At 35.6% G+C, this 18,669-nt stretch overlaps 1 protein-coding gene across 2 annotated transcripts in view; it reads left to right on the top strand.

The window, feature by feature from the left end:
• The first annotated feature begins 3,038 nt into the window (after nt 1–3,038).
• LOC117343105 (zinc metalloproteinase/disintegrin-like HR1a) overlaps nt 3,039–18,669 on the top strand; it is a 54,690-nt gene continuing 39,059 nt past the window's right edge. The window contains exons 1-18 of one of the 2 annotated variants that reach the window (XM_033905416.1): nt 3,051–3,298; nt 7,208–7,428; nt 7,838–7,933; nt 8,276–8,423; nt 8,752–8,863; nt 9,399–9,492; nt 10,047–10,121; nt 10,952–11,103; nt 11,553–11,590; nt 11,975–12,080; nt 13,263–13,427; nt 13,764–13,908; nt 14,753–14,866; nt 15,084–15,135; nt 15,703–15,846; nt 17,104–17,220; nt 17,567–17,694; nt 18,265–18,392. In XM_033905416.1, coding sequence (XP_033761307.1) covers nt 3,178–3,298; nt 7,208–7,428; nt 7,838–7,933; nt 8,276–8,423; nt 8,752–8,863; nt 9,399–9,492; nt 10,047–10,121; nt 10,952–11,103; nt 11,553–11,590; nt 11,975–12,080; nt 13,263–13,427; nt 13,764–13,908; nt 14,753–14,866; nt 15,084–15,135; nt 15,703–15,846; nt 17,104–17,220; nt 17,567–17,694; nt 18,265–18,392 — 2,156 coding nt within the window. In that variant the 5' untranslated portion in view covers nt 3,051–3,177. Of the gene's footprint in view, nt 3,299–7,207; nt 7,429–7,837; nt 7,934–8,275; nt 8,424–8,751; nt 8,864–9,398; nt 9,493–10,046; nt 10,122–10,951; nt 11,104–11,552; nt 11,591–11,974; nt 12,081–13,262; nt 13,428–13,763; nt 13,909–14,752; nt 14,867–15,083; nt 15,136–15,702; nt 15,847–17,103; nt 17,221–17,566; nt 17,695–18,264; nt 18,393–18,669 lie in introns of both variants that reach the window. The other variant, XM_033905414.1, reaches the window with a different exon arrangement.

Here is an 18,669-nt window from a genome sequence, read left to right on the forward strand (position 1 = left end):
TTATTCTAAGATCAAAATAGAAAGGAATAAACAATTTTGTTTACAAGATATTGAAAGACATTGCACACTTTCAACAAAAAAAGTAGCAGACACTCCCTGTATTTTCAATACATATCGTGTATTGTTATAACTTATCGAAATGCATATCATATTGTTTCGACATTTCTAATACCCAGGCCTATAAAATATAAGTTTGTTTTAAACACATAAATGCAAATTTTGAACTACTTAAGTATAAAAGATGGTTTAAAGTATGAATGTTAATGACATGTACCTAAGTAGACGTTGATTTGAAAAAAAAAAAAAAGTTTGACTTTTTAAGTAAAGGTTTGATTGAAATAAGAAATGTTTAACTACTTTTAGAAGTAGGTTTGCAACTTTTAAGATGGTTAAAACCATTATGTACATCGAAACAGTCTAAACCATTACATTCATCAGGACTGTGAAAACCATTATGTCCAGTTGGTTTGACACACTTAAGTGGAAATGTTTAGTCATGTTGATATCAGTTTAATTTGTATTCTTGCTTTATTTCAAATATCTCCTTTTACATCTGACTAACGCCTCCTACAGTACTTTCAGTACTTTGATTTTTTTTAAGTATGTGAGAAAAATAATTGAGCATGGATAACCTCATGGTAAAGAAATATCTTACCAATTACAACAAGGCGAGTTATTAATTCATTAGTTTAGAAAGGAGTTTGCTCAAATGTAACTGATGACTGATAAAATGATCACAGCACATGTAGAAGTTGTACATTTATTAGTATCAAAAGGATGTATTTCACAATTTCGGATTGACTTAAATAGTGTCATGTGACATACGATAAATAGTCTTATCGACCGACTGTGAAAACATGTAAAAAAAAAAAATGCGGGTTTAACTGCATGGGAGTTTCTGAAATTAGACTTATTATGAATTACTTCCCCTTAGTCCAGCAGACCAACTATATAAGAGACCAACCAACCAATTGTTTTCCCATAGACTTTAGTGTTAACGTTTTGGATTATTTCATTCAAATTCTTGAGTTGGATATGACGATTATGGTTTATAACAAAAGTTTAGGGTCTGATATAACACCTAATCAAAAAATAAAGTTGGGTCCTTCAGCTCAAATTTTCTCCAGGGTAGCCATTTTGAAAATAGGTGAATTTCGCGGTAAAAATTCTCAAAAATCTTAAATGTTTACCTGTTTACTATTATTACGTGAACTTTTGGGGAAAAAACCAATCGGACTTACGAAATTTATATCAACATTTCTTATTGATAGTTACCTATCAGGCTACATATCTATTTTCCCACTTCAGAACATACTGGCCAATCAGTGACTGCCAGACATTTTATCCTTGGCTCAATGTTCTATACACAGGGGCTGTTTCAAAAATATATTTTTTCAATTGGTTGGTTGTTCCCTATAAGCAATAAAGTAGATTTCCACAAGGATTGTTAAGAGTAGATTAAAATCAATAGGATTAACTTGAATTATTAGTATATTTTTTGTTTGTTTGTTTGCTGTTTATTTTTTGATTTTTTTTTTTATGTTCTCGGGTGATTAAAAAAGGAACCCAGAGTGTAATCATAAACCCACTTCGCGAAGAGGGATCAGTAGGAGAAGTCGTACGGCCTGCTCGGAATGCAGTCGTGGTGTTCATCGCGAATGCATTGGCAAACACAATAGATGCACAGAACTCTAGTTATAAAATTCAACAGATATTAATCAAATGCATGATCAAGGTGATGGGCAATTATCAAACATGACCAAGAAATTAACTTATTGATTTTTATGTTTAAGTTTACTATTTGTCTTTCTATATCATCTGGTTATGCCCTATAGTTATAACAATTGTACTAATAATTCGTGACAATAACAACGGTCTGCTACTTTCCGCGCAATTTAGATGAATCTTTTTAGTATATCATGAGGTAAATAGTCATTTAGCAAATTTACAATTAAAAGGATATATCAGATGCAAAATGTATACACAATGTATATGATTTTCATCAAATATCGACAGTCAATCAGTTAGTTATGTATTCAATCAAACCAAGACGATTATCTTCATATGGCGAACCATGACGTGACGTCATAATAAGTCAACAGACGTTTGATACTTGAAACTGGTCGAAGCGAAATCTTGGCACCCTAGAGGTTAAGATACACTTCACAAGACACATACAAATAATAGCGAACTTCTGCTCAGAGGATAGAGTGGGAAAGAGGCTACATTTTCAATTCAGTTATCAAGAAGTGGCAAAGATACAGGATATTGGAACCCTTTTCAATTTTCACACATAAGGATTTATCAGTCCCTAACAGATCCCAGCTCTTTCAATAGGAAGATAGGATATAAAAAAAACTCCATAAGAAAATATATCGTAAATAAATGATGGATACAGGCAAAACATATGCCTCTATGTCCATATTTCCATATCTGTAAAATCATGCTTATGAAATTGATCATTAGACTATTAATATGCATTTTAAAAGTGTCGAATCATATCCCTGCTCCTTCAATTAAAGTTATTCGTTGGTCCATTAGACGCTCAATTCTCCTTGCTGGTCCCCGAACTCGTTAGATAAAATTCTCTGTTTCTTCGTTTTCCTTCGTTTTTGCATCATTACTCAGTTTATTTGATTGTGCAACATTGTGTAAGAAAAGGGTTTCTGAAAATTATAAAATTCCAGGAAACTGCCATCCTCTCTCGTGATAAAGACATATTAGGCAATTACGCTTCCAACTCAGTAATTTTGTAATAACAATATTATATCTTTTTTTAAATACATTTTTTAATTTAATTGCGTAAACTTAATGTATCATTCACCTCTGAATTAACCTCGCCATTACCCACTTATTAATGATTTATTACAATATTTGTTAACACAGTCCACTGCACACACGGCTATTACCAACACATTTAATTGTGAAGTGTGGAAAGTTTGAAGTAAATTTATTTATAGAACATATTTCAATGTGAGTACGGGTAGGGTAAAAACTGTATGATATAGATTCACAAAACTGGTTTGGGTGACACGCACGTCAGCTATCCCGGAAACTTTATGACGAAATTTATAGGTTGGAGAAGTTACTTTTTGACCGGTTACCTTTCTGAGGACGATGTTCGATGGTGTTAGATGAATGTTTCTGTAGACGATATTCGATGAATGTCTATACATAATGTACTGTGTTAAGAATTACCTGTACCAGGTATTGACCCTTTACTTAATACAACTATGTGTATTCCTTCACTGGAGCCAGGCACTACACAAACCGGAGGGACTTACATACATACACACAGGTAAGAATGTTATACCACGCGGAAAAGTTTACTTTTTAGGTCACCCGTGACGAAGTCTCGTGACAATTGCGATCTTCTTTTGTCCAATGTCGTCCGTCGTGCGGGGTGCGTTGTCAGGTGCTTCAGTACACTTGTGCCGAGAAAAGATTTGAGAAATAACCAATCGGTCTGTAATCAATGATGAACCTCTCCACTAATGTTTTGATGTGGTAATATTTGTTAAGGGAAAGTTAAAGAATTATTAAACACAAATATTTCGATATAGAATTATCTGAATTAGACGAAATGACCTAGACTATAAGTTTATAATTGGTACATAATCAGAAACTATAGAATTCAGAGAGCTCAACCTTTTTTTTTTTAATTTTTGTGAAACATTTACAATAATATCATTTTATTAATGTTTATATACAATCATATCTCGTGCCAGGCTTATTTTTCTTCAAATGATCAAACTAGTGTTGTATTGATATTTTTTTTCTTATAAAACGGCTACTTATATTCATGTAAAACCATAAAAACTTTATAATTTGAGCTTTTTCACATTTTTTTTTGTTATATAAAAAGAGCCTGGCACGAAATAGATAAACACTAATACAATGATATTATTGTAACTGTTTCACAATTACTAGGGTACATATGCACAAAAAGTTTTCACGGAAACCTCTGAAACGGTACAAGGAGACTAAGACCATGTGACCCAGAAGGTTAAGCGTCTTCTACTTCAACAACGACACCCGCCATGCAAATATAGGTCACGACGACATCCGCCATACAAATATAGGTCACGACGACACCCGTCATACAAATATAGGTCACGACGACACCCGCCATACAAATATAGGTCACGACGACACCCGCCATACAAATATAGGTCACGACGACACCCGCCATACAAATATAGGTCACGACGACACCCGCCATACAAATATAGGTCACGACGACATCCGCCATACAAATATAGGTCACGACGACCCCCTGCCATACAAATATAGGTCACGACGACACCCGCCATACAAATATAGGTCACGACGACACCCGCCATACAAATATAGGTCACGACGACACACGCCTTACAAATATAGGTCACGACGACACTGGCCGTACAAATACAGTCAATTCAGAATAAGCCACATTCTTAAAAGGTGAACTAGGTCGGTGACAACGGCTTTACTATGTCAACAAGTATCGAACAAATAAAATATTTCCAAATGATATATTGAAATTTTCAGATGGTTTCAAGTGTATGAGAAGATCACATTTATTTCAATATATCACCCAAACGACAAAAATAATACATTTTATATAAACATACAAACGCGCCAACATGCCAAAGCGCCCATTTGACATTTCACTTTTTTCAAGTTTTTTTTATTCTTCATCACGTTTGAACTGGAAGTTACGGACAAATTGTCCAGCCTTCGTCCTAAGAAGAGGGAGATAAACTTCATAAGAATGAACATAGTGTTATATTTCTGAGTCAATCAATAAGTTATGGAAGCATGAGAGAGTTCACCTCACCAGGGTTACATCCGTGTTCAGATAGAGGGGGTACAGTAAGCTTACAGAGTAGGGGACGTCCCGGGATGAGGGAGTATCCAGAAAATTCCCCACATAGATTGACTAGGTCAGTTTGGAAGGGAAGGTGGCGGCGGAGAACCACATTGTTTCTACTGTAAGGCCATCTTTAAAAATATCTTGGGGGGGGGGGGGGGGGGGGGGGGGGGGGGTAAGTAGCAGGCTTGTTTTTATTCAGTTCTGAAAACGGATTTTCAACCTTCAATACAAAACAAACCAGAATATAAACTTTTTGGAAATCATTATCTATTTTGTGATCTTAAACAAAAGAAACACATACCAAGCCTATTTGGGATTGCCAGACGTATTTTCAACCTTGAAAAGCAGCTTCCGGATATTAATATACGGAACGATCAAGTCATTAAAAAAAAGTTTTATTTTTCACAATAAAATTTTATGAGTAGGCGCATTTTTTCTGGGTCGGGCGGGTTACGCCAAACCAACTCTATTTTTATGTTGGCCTAATGGACCAGGACACTGTCCCGGGAAGGTCTAGGCCGTCATCTTGTTGACATACACTCATGACCATGAGTCAGCATGTCAGTTTATCTGATTTTCTAACCGTATCATGTGACATATTAAAATTTAAGTTGTTTACTTGTCAAACATCTAACAACATAGAATATAATACACCTGTACACATGTGACTTTTACAGACGAGTAAGCCTTCGAAGGTTGAAAAACCCGGAAGAGCTGTCCATGGGAATTTATAAACTGCATCAGAGTTCCTATGTAATGTTACAGGGAGGGGGGAGGTGGGTTTGTGCCCACCTAAGTCACAATAAAGTAATTGTCAGATAAAATAGCCTCTATCGAGTATGAGCCGTACCACAATCTCATCGAAACGTGAAAAACTGCAGGCTCCGCTATATGGAGGGTTAAAAGGGACACAATTCTATGTTTAACTTTTCTTGTTTGTTTTAACTATTTAACTTGTTACTTTAATTATTGTTCCTCTAACTATAGGAACCCCTCGTCATTTTCTTCAAAACGTTCGCAGACGGAGGCGAGGTGTTCCGATTTGTTCCGCTACCCTACATAAAACGGTTGCGGAATCTGCCGAGGTATGCCGAATTTCATACCATCGGGTTTTAATCAGGCATGATCGTTTCAAAAATGAAACATTTATCTCTCCGTCTATACCAAATACATGGTACTGAAAGACGATTGTTTTGTCTGAAAAATGCTAGGAAGACATTTACTGGTCCGTACGATCATCTGCCATCGCTCTATTGGATACAACTTTATTCTTATGGCTAGTAGTGAAATGTGGTAGTGCACCATTAATGGTAGAGACTGGTCGCTACAATAGACCTCCTACTCCATTAAACGAGAGATATTGTCCGTTCTGTGAGGATGTAGTCGAAAACGAAATGCATTTTTTGTGTGTCTGTAATACATATAGTGACTTAAGAGTTAATCTTTAACATAGTGATGTAAATTTTAAAAATTGTGATCATATTGGAAAGTTTAATTTATTAATGACAAATTCAGATGTCCAATTTTTACTTGCCAAAACTGTATTTTTAATGTTACGTAGAAGAAGAACGCTTATGCAATTTATTTAATATCTGTTTCTTATTTTCCGTGTCTGTTAATAGCCTTTTAATTCATAAAATTGATATCGTTAAGACACATTTTATAATTATTTTATGTTGTCTATGTTTTTTTTAGTCATAATGATATCCACATATATCTTATGTAGAAATTTATAAATTTTATGATGATAGTATTAGCATGTACATAAATGATAGAGCTGTTGAAAACGACTTCACAGCTCCGTCACAAATATAAAAACCTGTTATCCTACCTTAAAATGGGACGTTTATGACTATTGTCATTAAAGTAGTCTATTAAAGTGTGCAACTGTTACTACATGGAAGTAATGACTTATCTATGGAAGATAACCTAACGATATGTCATCTCACTCAGCAATTCATTAGAGACTCGAACAGATTTTGACCTTTTCTCTCCCCATATACAGGGGATATAGATATACAGAGGTTAAACAACGAGTGGTTGTTGTATATGGTATTTCTTTCACTCTCGTTAATTATTTTTCAAAAGTTACAAAAACTCGAGCTTTAGCGAGTATTTTTGTAACTTTTGAAAAAATAACCTTATAGTTTATTCCATGTGTGGTATAAGATTAATGTTATTGTTACAGTTGTAATGATTGGGAGTTGAATAACAACCACCTATTGTAGTAGAAACTGACTTAATTGTCTGTCTGTTAGTCAAAATCAACTCAAGGATTGATAAAACTCCACAGTTATAAGGCGATTTCTTATAATGCCTTATTGTTTTGATTTTTTTGTGATCTATTTACAGAGAAGACCGATGTTCATTTCACCAACATTATCTACGCAACAAGACATGACAGAAAAAGGAGCTCCCCGGACAGTCTTCCGGAATCATTGGACGTACATTTCCGTGTTCGGGACAATCACTTAAATCTACGCATGTATAGAAATACTAAACTTTCCTCTGATGTGCCAATATACCTTCACAATTCCACCGCGGACGAAAATCGCCACTGGCCTAATGTTCAGGTCAGTACCTGTGTTTTAATAGTCAGCCTTTCATAAAATGACAACTTGGTGACACTTCTTATCTGTAAAGAAAACAAGTTTGGCTACAGATATATACCTTCGTTAGCTGGAAGGTTTGAATGTCTTGTTACCCACGACTCTGTTCTTTTCTTCTGCCGAATGAACAAAAGTTACACAGGTTAACTAGTCCTGTTTATATAATTTTATTGACAGATACGCCCAAGTCAAATGTAGTTGAATTATTTTTTATTTCCTTTCATTCAGCACTTCGAACTTCACATCAATAACACAAACATGTTAAAGGAACCAATCAATATTTCGATATCTAAAACATAGCTTTCAAATTTTCTTGAGTAGTTCAGATAGACATGTCACTTGATTTGTTTTGACGATTGTTCTTTCGTTTCAGTCACCAAGTGCCTTTTATCAAGATGTTGGAAACATGGCGTCCTTCCATTTGGAGTGTGTGAGCAATGACGATGGAACGTGTGGGGAATTTGAATTAGTAAGTGCAAGTATATATACCGACTAATGGGAATGGTTTCATTCGCTTTCATCGTTTACTACCCGTACTGTAAATTAAGATTGATATATTTGCGAATTTTCGCAGTTTTCCATGAAGTCTGAAGCGGAAATGATTTTACGACCTCTAGACACATTGAAATTATATAAAACAAAATACAAATTATATGAACATTTTCCTGTTTTTATTTTCAAAGTAAGTTGTAATTACGTATGTCATTAAATTCCCAAGACAGCGAAAAATGAGCCCTTGAAAATACTGTAACGATGTGTCCGGTAATGTGATGGAATTTAATACACCGCTTTTGTTTCATTTTTGTTGCAGTTTGGGACGTTCTATATTGAAGACGAGTTTTATATTTTGGAGTCCGACACGGTAACAGATGGGCCTAACAGTATCAAGACAACTCGTCCATACCGTATTTCTCAACCTTTGGTGCCTCTTCATTTTTCCAATGATCAAAGTTCAACAGGTATATTTTTACATACTATTCACCCTAGAAATATTCCTAGACACCCACATCTTATAGTTGTAACATAAGCAACCATGCATGTATTTGCACTTAAGTAAGAGGAAAGTTGAGAAGAGTCAGTCTTTGATAGAACTAATAAAAGTGATAGATGCTGGCCTCCAAAATTCCTCTTTGATCTATTGAAACCCTTCCGTGTGCAATATAAAACGTCAAAATAACATATCTTTATGTTATTGCTTATAAACAGTAATTTTGAATTTAAGCAGACTAAATTTTGTTCACCACAGAGCAACTTTTGTTTAAAACCTGTAAAATATGTATTATGTAGAACAATTAAGCAGCAAGTCCTCGCTCAACAGAAGAACAGGGCGAAGGAGACGAGCAACAGGATCATATACAGTTGAACTGTTCGTGGTTACAGACTACTCTGTGTATACGTTGTAAGTACCATAGTTATAAGAGTTTACTTAGCATTAATACAAAGGGTACCATACATTGATACTGTATCGTGGTATCCTGGCTCTCATTTTGACGACCTGGCATCACAGGGATTTGTTATACATCTATTGAAGTCGCTTACCCTTCCGAAACCCTTGGGTCATTTTGTTGTTCTTATTGAAGGGGTATACAATCTATATATAGCTATATATTTGACATCATTTTGTTGATTTTGAGTTAAAATTACGACTTTTTTACGTGTTGATAATCTTTTCTAACAATTCTATTTAGTGCATACACCATTTTTTTTGTTTAGAAGTTTCGAAGTTACTTGTTTGAATCTGAGGACTATATTTTTGTCAGTAGCAAATACCTATTGATATATCGGTACGCTAGTCCTATATATTCTGATGAAGGTGTTAATGTTGTGATGTAATGCTTACAATGAAATGCTCTCTGCGGTATAATCCCGGGAATGCATGGTCGCCTTGAGGATTGGCAGTAATGCTTTGATTGTAATTTACCATTTACTTTCAGTTGGTACGATGCCAGTTCACAGACTACTAATCAAGGAAAACGGAACGACGCTATCAATAAGATCAGAACATTTGTTGCCTTCCACATCAATGGGGTAAGTATTCATATCACAATTATTAGTTAATTAGTATAGTTTGTGATTAAATGTGCCCTCTCAGTTTGAATATGTACCCCTCTTTATATTTATTTAATATTGCGAAATTATAACCATATGTATTTCTATTGAATCAACATTCTAACTGAATGAAGTTACGATAAGTCCTATGCTAAGTGGTTCCGTTGTCGCCATCCTAGTTTTGATCTTGAGAATGTATCGTAACCCGGATTTGACCTAGATTGGTGTGGCAAGTGAAGACACTTACACTTCCGGGATACATGGTCCTATTCTCTGTGAAACAGCTGTATCATGAAGTTTGATACATTTTGGCTCTATTGTAACTAGATCTCACTTAATCTGGAAATATGTTAATTTTTTTTTGTAACATCATTTACATTATGCAGCCTTTCCATCGAAGGATTAAAATATCCAGCGATAGAAAAAAGAAATTGATATATATGAAATATTTGATAAAGAGACATGAACAAACAGAGTGAAACACATTTGTACACGATAAGAATTTTCCACTAAACGTTTTTTTTCTTGACTAGATTGATGCCAGATATGCGTCCTTGAATTTGGGATACACAATAGACGTCACCTTCGCCGGGCTTTACATTGCCGAGGTGAGATAGCCTGCCTTGTCAATATTGTACCATATAGGGATTTTATTGGAGAGAGGGTGCCACATTGATATATCAGTCCAGTCATTCAGATGGAGAGGTTTAATATTCTGTTTCGATTAGAAATTTAAGCACTTTAAGTTCATTTTTTAATATCTTTTTATTCATGATTTTTCAGCAATATATGGTACATATCTTCCATAATTTCAAAGAGTCCATTTTATACATTCATACAACCTATGACTAATAGGCATTCTTACTTACATCGGTTAACGTAGTTGACACCAGACCAGAATATTTGGTGAGAGAGAGGGTGAAGAGGGAGAAAAAGGGAGCATTTTTTTTCTTTTGTTTTTGTTTGTTTTGTTTGTTTTTCTTTTTTTTTTTTTTTTTTTTTTTGTCTTTTTGGTTTTTGTTGTTTTTTTGTTATTGTTTTTTTTTTTTTTTTTGTTTGTTTGTTTGTTTTTGTTTTTGTTTTTGTTTTTTGCACTGCAGCTCGAGAATAATGTAAGGCAAGGCACGGTATTATTTGTGAGTAAGGTGCTTTCGGCTTGAAACTTGATAAGAGAATAAATTCCACCCTCACATATCAAGCTTTATAAAAATGCCGAAAAGTGAAGATAGTGCTAAAGTCAACAATATTTTGACAGTACAATCGTTTTTTTACCGCGATGGAAGTCTACTGAAAACCATCAGGTATTCTTCTTGAGTTCCTGTTGTCACCAAACTCCTACCGTCAACAACATGGACGTTGGGTTCCTTCCGTTTCAAGTGAAATCCATATTGTTACAACTGTTTTAATTGCGTGAATCTGTGAATTCATGAATTTGTAGAATGCAGCTAGTTCCTCGTGGACGGAGACTGTGAAGTCCTCCATTGGCACTGTCGATGTGAATGTGGTGATTGGCAACTTCAGGCAGTGGGTACAGTCGGAAACCGCGGCCGGCAATATCCCGGCTCACGACCACGCCATGTTGTTTAGCAGGTAACACTGTTCCTGTTCTCAATTATGAATGAACATGTAATGTATTAATGCTACCTTTATTAACCGGGACACCACTGTTGTTATCATATAAAAGAAAATTCTGTATATTAGTATTTTCACGAGTGATTTGGTTTCGCTATCTTAGCGGTCATTAAAGAAAACAAGAAAATAAAAGCCTACTGATACCCATACCATGGGTTAATAATATAAAAACTATATATATATGATATACCAGTGCATATACAAAAATGTAGAGATGTTTTACTTGTTTACTGCAGAAAATCAACAAGGCGATGTTCCGCAAAATTCAATACCGGCTAACTGTTTCCGACGAAAGCAACCGTGAAATATTAGCACCGTGAAATTAAACAAATACACAAGAAGAAAAGTAGAAAAGTTCACACGAAAACTTAGATCATACCTCTACTTTTTGTTCTCTATTTTTACAGATATGATTTTATATCGCAAGGAAACAGCGACAATATAGGTAATATTTTTACGATGTACATTGTAGGTACTAGCAGATTTCAATATCTATGTACTTCATTAAATTTTGTTTTATAAATGTGGGTTTTGTTACCTTAGATTTGAAAATATATAATAAACTATTGAACCGAAACGTTCTTTTTAGAACATTGATGTGGCGCAGTGGTATAATCCAAATTCGCTTATTCCAAATTTTCTTTAAGCGGTTTTTTCTATCTTAACCCGTCCTAACGTAAAAATGTAAAACCCACAAAGAGAAAAACGCTTCTGTAGCGGTAATATCAGTATTAAACTGCAGATTCTTAAGAGTGCCCCTCATTCGAAACAGTTTGACAAACGGGTAATTTCCTTATATACGATATAAATCCAGCGTTTTGTGTTACAGGCTATGCCTTCAAGGGAGAAATGTGTACCACTGCCAGCCAATCTATCGTGGAGGATCGATTCAACTTCATCGTGGAGACTACAGCTGCACATGAACTGGGGCATAGGTTAGTGATCTTATATCGTAATTAGCTGAAATAGGTGAGTAAACGTATTATTAGCTATTAGACTAGTGAACTTAGACTAGTGAACTTAGACTAGTGGACTTAGGCGAGTGAACTTAGACAGTGAACTAAGACTAGTGAACTTAGACTAATGAACTTAGGCTAGTGAACTCAGGCTTGTGAACTTAGACAGTGAACTAAGACTACTGAATTTAGACTAATGAACTTAGGCTAGTGAACTAGTGAGCTTAGACTAGTGAACTTAGACTAGTGAACTTAGGCTTATGAACTTATACTAGTGAACTTAGACTAGTGAACTTAGACAGTGAACTAAGACTAGTGAACTAGTGAACTTAGACAAGTGGACTTTGGCGAGTGAACTAATGAGCTTAGACTAGTGAACTTAGGCTAGTGAACTAAGGCTAGTGAGCTAGTGAAGTTAGACTAGTGAACTAAGGCTAGTGAACTTAGACTAGTGAACTTAGGCGAGTGAACTAGTGAACTTAGACTAGTGAACTTAGGCTAGTGAACTAGTGAACTTAGACTCATGAACTAAGACTTGTGAACAAGAGAACTTAAACTAGTGAACTTAAGCAAGTGAACTTTGGCTAGTGAACTTAGGCTTGTGAACTAAGGCGAGTGAACAAGTGAACTTAGACTAGTGAAGTTAGGCTAGTGAACCTAGACAAGTGAACTTAGGCGAGTGAACTTGGGCTAGTGAATTTAGGCTTGTGAAATTAGTCTAGTGGACCTAGACTGGTGAACTTAGACTAGTGAACATGCGTGTCTATATTTGCTAGGTTTATGAACTTACCTTTAACTGACATGGGTCACCGAAAATGAATTAATATTGGCGGACAGATTTTGGTGAACGTGTATCACGATTGGCTGGTAAATGTTTGCCAAAATACATAAGCTGTCATGGGTGAGTGCACTTACATCATGACTGGCTGGTAAATGTTAGTCAAAATACATTAGCTGTCAGAGGTGAGCGAACTTACATTATTGGTTGTCCATAGTCTTATAGTGAGCTTACACTACGGAATCACAGTGTATAATCCACTATTAATAGGATATATATGGCGAGAGATCTTGCCTGGAAGGTGATAATGACCGTATACTCTGTTTTACTATTGTAAGAGGTGGTTGGTAATTGATATTGACGAAATATGTCTTAATTCACAGTTTGGGAGCCAAGCATGATGGGATTGAAAATAGCTGTTTTGCACAAAATGCAAACATTATGGCTATCTCTAGTTCTGCCAAAACTGGCAATACAGCTAAAAATCCTTGGATATTCTCGAGCTGTTCTGCAAGCGAGATCAACGATCTTTTAAATACCTTAAACAGGTGTGTATAGTGTATTTTGCATTTTAAACCAATTACATATCAATTATGATATAGTTAATTCGTCTTAAGTCACAAGACCTGAAATTCAATAGAATAGAACATGCAATTTCCATTATCACTTTACCTCGTTAATTCTATTGGGAAGCAGTCTGCTGTTTTTGTCACAAATCTTCTTGTTATGAAGAGATTCTGAACTTTTTAAATAAACTTGATTTTGTGCATTAAGACTTGGCATAGCATTATAGTAAATGGTTGTAATTTGTGCACTAATTATCAATGACAATGTGTAAAATGCCGAAGATTTATATATTTTGATATATTCTTTAAATTTTTCAGTAATGGCAACAACTGTCTCTTAACCACAAACTCACAAACAGATCCAAACCAGATAAATTCTTACAAGGCGACACAGATCGGCCAACTGTTTGACGTCAATCAGCAATGTGTGAAAGCTTTTGGGCAGGGGTCATATATGTGTTTGGTAAGTTTTAACACAACACTACAACATTATCAAGAATCACGCTACCTGTCATTTGTCTGTTGATATCATCTGTCTATAGGGGTCATCCTTCTGAACGGGTCACCTTCTAGAGGTTACCTGTATGTAGGGACAAACCGCATTGTAACCTTCATGTAAATGTCACATGCCTATAGAGCTACCTTTTTTGTAGGGGTCACCAATCTGTAAAGGTCACCTGTCTGTAAAGGTCACTTTTGTGTAGAGGATACCTGTCTGTAGAGGTAACCTGTCTGAAGAGGTCATTGATCTGTAGAGTATACCTGTATGTAGAGATAACCTGTCTAAAGAGGTCATTGATCTGTAGAGTATACCTGTCTGTAGAGGTAACCTGTCTAAAGAGGTCATTGATCTGTAGAGTATACCTGTCTGTAGAGATAACCTGTCTAAAGAGGTCATTGATCTGTAGAGTATACCTGTCTGTAGAGGTCACTTTCCTGTAGGGTCACCTATCTGTAGAGTTAACCTGCCTGAAGAGGTCATCTGTTTGTTGAGTATACCTGTATGTAGAGGTCACATGTCTGTAGAGGTCATCTGGCTATAGAGAAACCTATCTGTAGAGGTCACCTGGTTGTAATGGTTAACTATATGTAGTTGACACTTGTCCTTAGATGTCACCTGTCTATTAAGGTCACCTGTCTATAGACGTAACATATATGTAGAGAACATTTTTTATGTTGGACTTATCTCGTGTCTCATCAATTTCCACCAGTTTTTTTGTTAATATGATATTTGTTTTGAAGATAAATTTGGTTTTGCGATATGACAAGCAGTTTAATATAATCACATTCTGTATTTTCCTGCTCAGAATTTTTACACGGATTATGAGACGATCTGTACAGGGTTATGGTGTAAGAGTCCGACCTCAACTGCATGTAGATTAGTGATACCAGCAGACGGTACGACGTGTAACACTTTAAAGGTAAAACATTATTACATGCAGAAGCTTGAAAGTGAAATCTAAATTACATTTTAAAGTTCCAAAGTTCGATAAAATACATGTATCACTTCGAAGTTTTTTTACCGCCTTACTACATACGGTTTTGGCGTTTAGATATACATTTTTAATCAACAGAATACAAATATTTTATCACATAATATGTCATTATAAGATTATTTTACGTGGATCTGCATTTCAGTGGTGTGAACAAGGAAACTGTTTAACATCTAACAACGCACCAAATCTGCCAAGTATGTATTTACTCAGCCATCAATCAATTGTGTATATGATAGGGATCAACTATGGCGTGTCAATGTGATATATTTGTATGTAATTATTTTTTATATGTGCAAAAGCAAACATTTGCATTCAGAAATAATGACTAAATTGAATGTTTTATATTTGTGTGTGAAAATAAAAATCATGTGTGAAAAACTTTTATTTGTGATCAATAATTAACATCATGGGATATGCTGATGACATCATCCGCGGCTTTTGTAACGGCTCGTTTGATTGGATAAAATCTCTTAAATGGCGACTACCTGCTGGTACCTGCGGCAAATAAAGTTGGTCAGTTGTTTGTAAGTAGGTAATTCTTATGCCTTACTACTCGCCATTTGCAAACACAAATTGTATTGAATCTTGATCGTATTTTCGCTGCCGTTTCAACGTAGCCGCTACTAACAGATTACCAACTCAGATGACCTGTTACATAAACCGTCGATGATGTCATTAATCTAGCCCCTGATGATAATTACTGAACAATTAACTTTTTATCTGAGTTTGAGTTCAATAACCACTGATTGAATTTATTACAGGTACATGTTTATATGGTGACAGTAAAGGAATTTTATATGATGCATACACTTGTCAGGATATCGGTACACAGGTGCCCTGGGCCTGTTACTCCTACAACACCAGCTGTTGTACCACGTGTCAATCACTCCACACCGGACAGAACGGTAGGATTCGCCACCTAATGTGCCACCTTATGCCACCTTTTGGAACAAATTAACAACATGTACAGTATATCAGCTAATGTTTTGACACATTTCGGTATATAACAGCTGATGCTATAACACGTGCAATACATCAGCTATTCTTAAAGCACGTGCATGTACATCAGCCAATATGTTGACATTAGTTAGTACATCATCTTATATTACAACACGTGTCAGTACATCAGCCTATGTTCCAACACGTGTCAGTACATCAGATTATGTTACAACACGTGCCAGTACATTAACGTATATTACAACACGTGTCAGTACATCAGCTTATGTTCCAACACGTGTCAGTACATCAGCTTATGTAACAACACGTGTTAGTACATCAGCTTATGTAACAACACGTGTTAGTACATCAGCTTATGTAACAACACGTGTCAGTACATCAGCTTATGTTACAACACGTGTCAGTACATCAGCTTATGTTACAACACGTGTCAGTACATCAGCTTATATTACAACACGTGCCAGTACATTAACGTATATTACAACACTTGTCAGTACATCAGATTATGTTACAACACGTGCCAGTACATTAACGTATATTACAACACGTGTCAGTACATCAACGTATGTTATAACACGTGTCAGTACATCAGTCTATGTTACAACACGTGTCAGTACACCACCTATGTTACAACACGTGTCAGTACACCACCTATGTTACAACACGTGTCAGTACATCAGCTTATGTAACAACACGTGTCAGTACATCAGCTTATGTTACAACACGTGTCAGTACATCAGCTTATATCATGACATCACGTTTGGTACATGTACATATCATCTAGTGTTAAAACATGTGCAGGACAGTATCTAATGCTGTCTCAAGTGTCATTCACTATGCATAAGTTACGAACATAAGTTCAGATAGGGACAATAATTTATCTGTAGTCAACTTATATTGACAGCAAATTTGGCTTTCAACATGAATACTTTTGATATAGTCATATAGTACATGAATTTTATCGGAATTCTTATTCTTATCATATTTAAATTATACATATGCTTGTATTTATCCTGTAATGAGCCCAGGAGGCAAAAACATGACATAAAGACAGCAAGGGCATGGACTTAAAACAGGACAATGAAGTAGTTATTGTTAGCATTGTTTTGGATAATTACTGTTGTACAGATCAACCAACATTCTAACTGCTGTACGATATGAAGAACTTATTTATATACAAGTTCATTGTATATTTGTTTGTTCAGGCTGTGAATATGGTGACAGGACAGACTGTTCGACAGTAACCAGCAGCCAGTGCTCTGCGGGAGACAACACCAACCTCTGCTGTAAAACATGTCGGGACGTCCAAACCGGGATGGCAGGTCTGCCTACTACATATAAAGTCTATAACTGTTGTTGAATTGGTAGATCAAACAAGAAATAAAATAACAAAAACATTCGTGTCAAACTATCTTGCTGGTACGACTTTAAACCACATTCGTACGACTTTTTACCTCATTCGTACGACTTGATGATTCCTGTATATATATTTAACTTCTACGTATTTTTTATTTCGTACGACTAAATTGTATTTTTCGTCCTTAAAAGTGGCATGAATAAGCTTTCCAATTATTCAGTTTTTGATTTCTGTAATTGGTTCATTGTCCCCCTACTAAGCAACCAACTGAGCAGCTAAATAATCCCACCAACTATCTATTGTTATTTCAGCATGGATCATCCCTGTGGCTGCTGCTGCTGGTGGGTTTGTCGTTCTGTTGGTTCTGATTGGCGGTGTATGTTGTTGTATACAAACAAGACAATCAAAGACGACGAAGGCTACAACACGAGGACCGCCTGTTGGTATTACTTTCTCTGTCTTTCCATCTCATACTGTTTCTCTCTATGTCTTTCGATATGACACAATTCATTTCAATATGATAAATTGCTGACAAGAATCATATTGATCGATTGAAAACGAGAATAAGCATCAAAAGAACAACCAATATTAAGAGCTACATATTTCATTTTTATCTTTTGAATCAAAAATTAGTAGTACATTAATCAACTGCATTCCGAAGTAACTCTATCCCACCTTTACTTCGCCTCTTTGTTTTTTGTTGGGCGCTTTTTGCTGTTTTTTCTTTTTTTTCGTAAATATATTTTCTATACCGTGAGTGCTATTTTATGATTTTTTGTGACTCATTGAACTCGCTAAACCGCATACACTTTATTTAAACACCATTTCATTAATACGTTGTTCGTATCATAATCAGATATGCATACAAATTGTGCTGTTAACGTTCACATCATACACTTCATCGAGACATTAAACATCTAACACATGAACCTCATACCCTTCGCTTTAACCAGATACAGTTTGAAACAAACGTGTTGGTTGAGATATTACATGTGTTGATTATTTACAGACGATTTCCCGGGGCGGGATTAGTGGAGCTCGCCATCAGCCATTCAATGGTACAACTAACGTTGCGTACCAGATGGGTTCCATTCCTGGCACCAACCACCACAGATATATTTCTCCGCAAAATGTCAGGTTAGTGTCATACCCGTTTTCTTAATGTGTTTGATTCAAAGATGAATCTTTGGCCGTTCGCCGCCTACACTTTCTGTCCCTCCGCCATTTTGTTGACAAATATTCACACACAAAAAATGGAAATTCGTGGTACAGGTACCAAATTTCACCTGGAAAATGTTTATCCTTTTTTATGCATTTTAACAATTATGGTTTATGTAATGTAAGCCAAATGACTACGTGGATCTAATGTAAAATCGAAAATTCGAGGACCTTGAGTTATCCGAGATTTCATTTC

This window comes from Pecten maximus, chromosome 15, assembly GCF_902652985.1.
Source record: "Pecten maximus chromosome 15, xPecMax1.1, whole genome shotgun sequence".
NCBI classification, from domain to species: domain Eukaryota; kingdom Metazoa; phylum Mollusca; class Bivalvia; order Pectinida; family Pectinidae; genus Pecten; species Pecten maximus.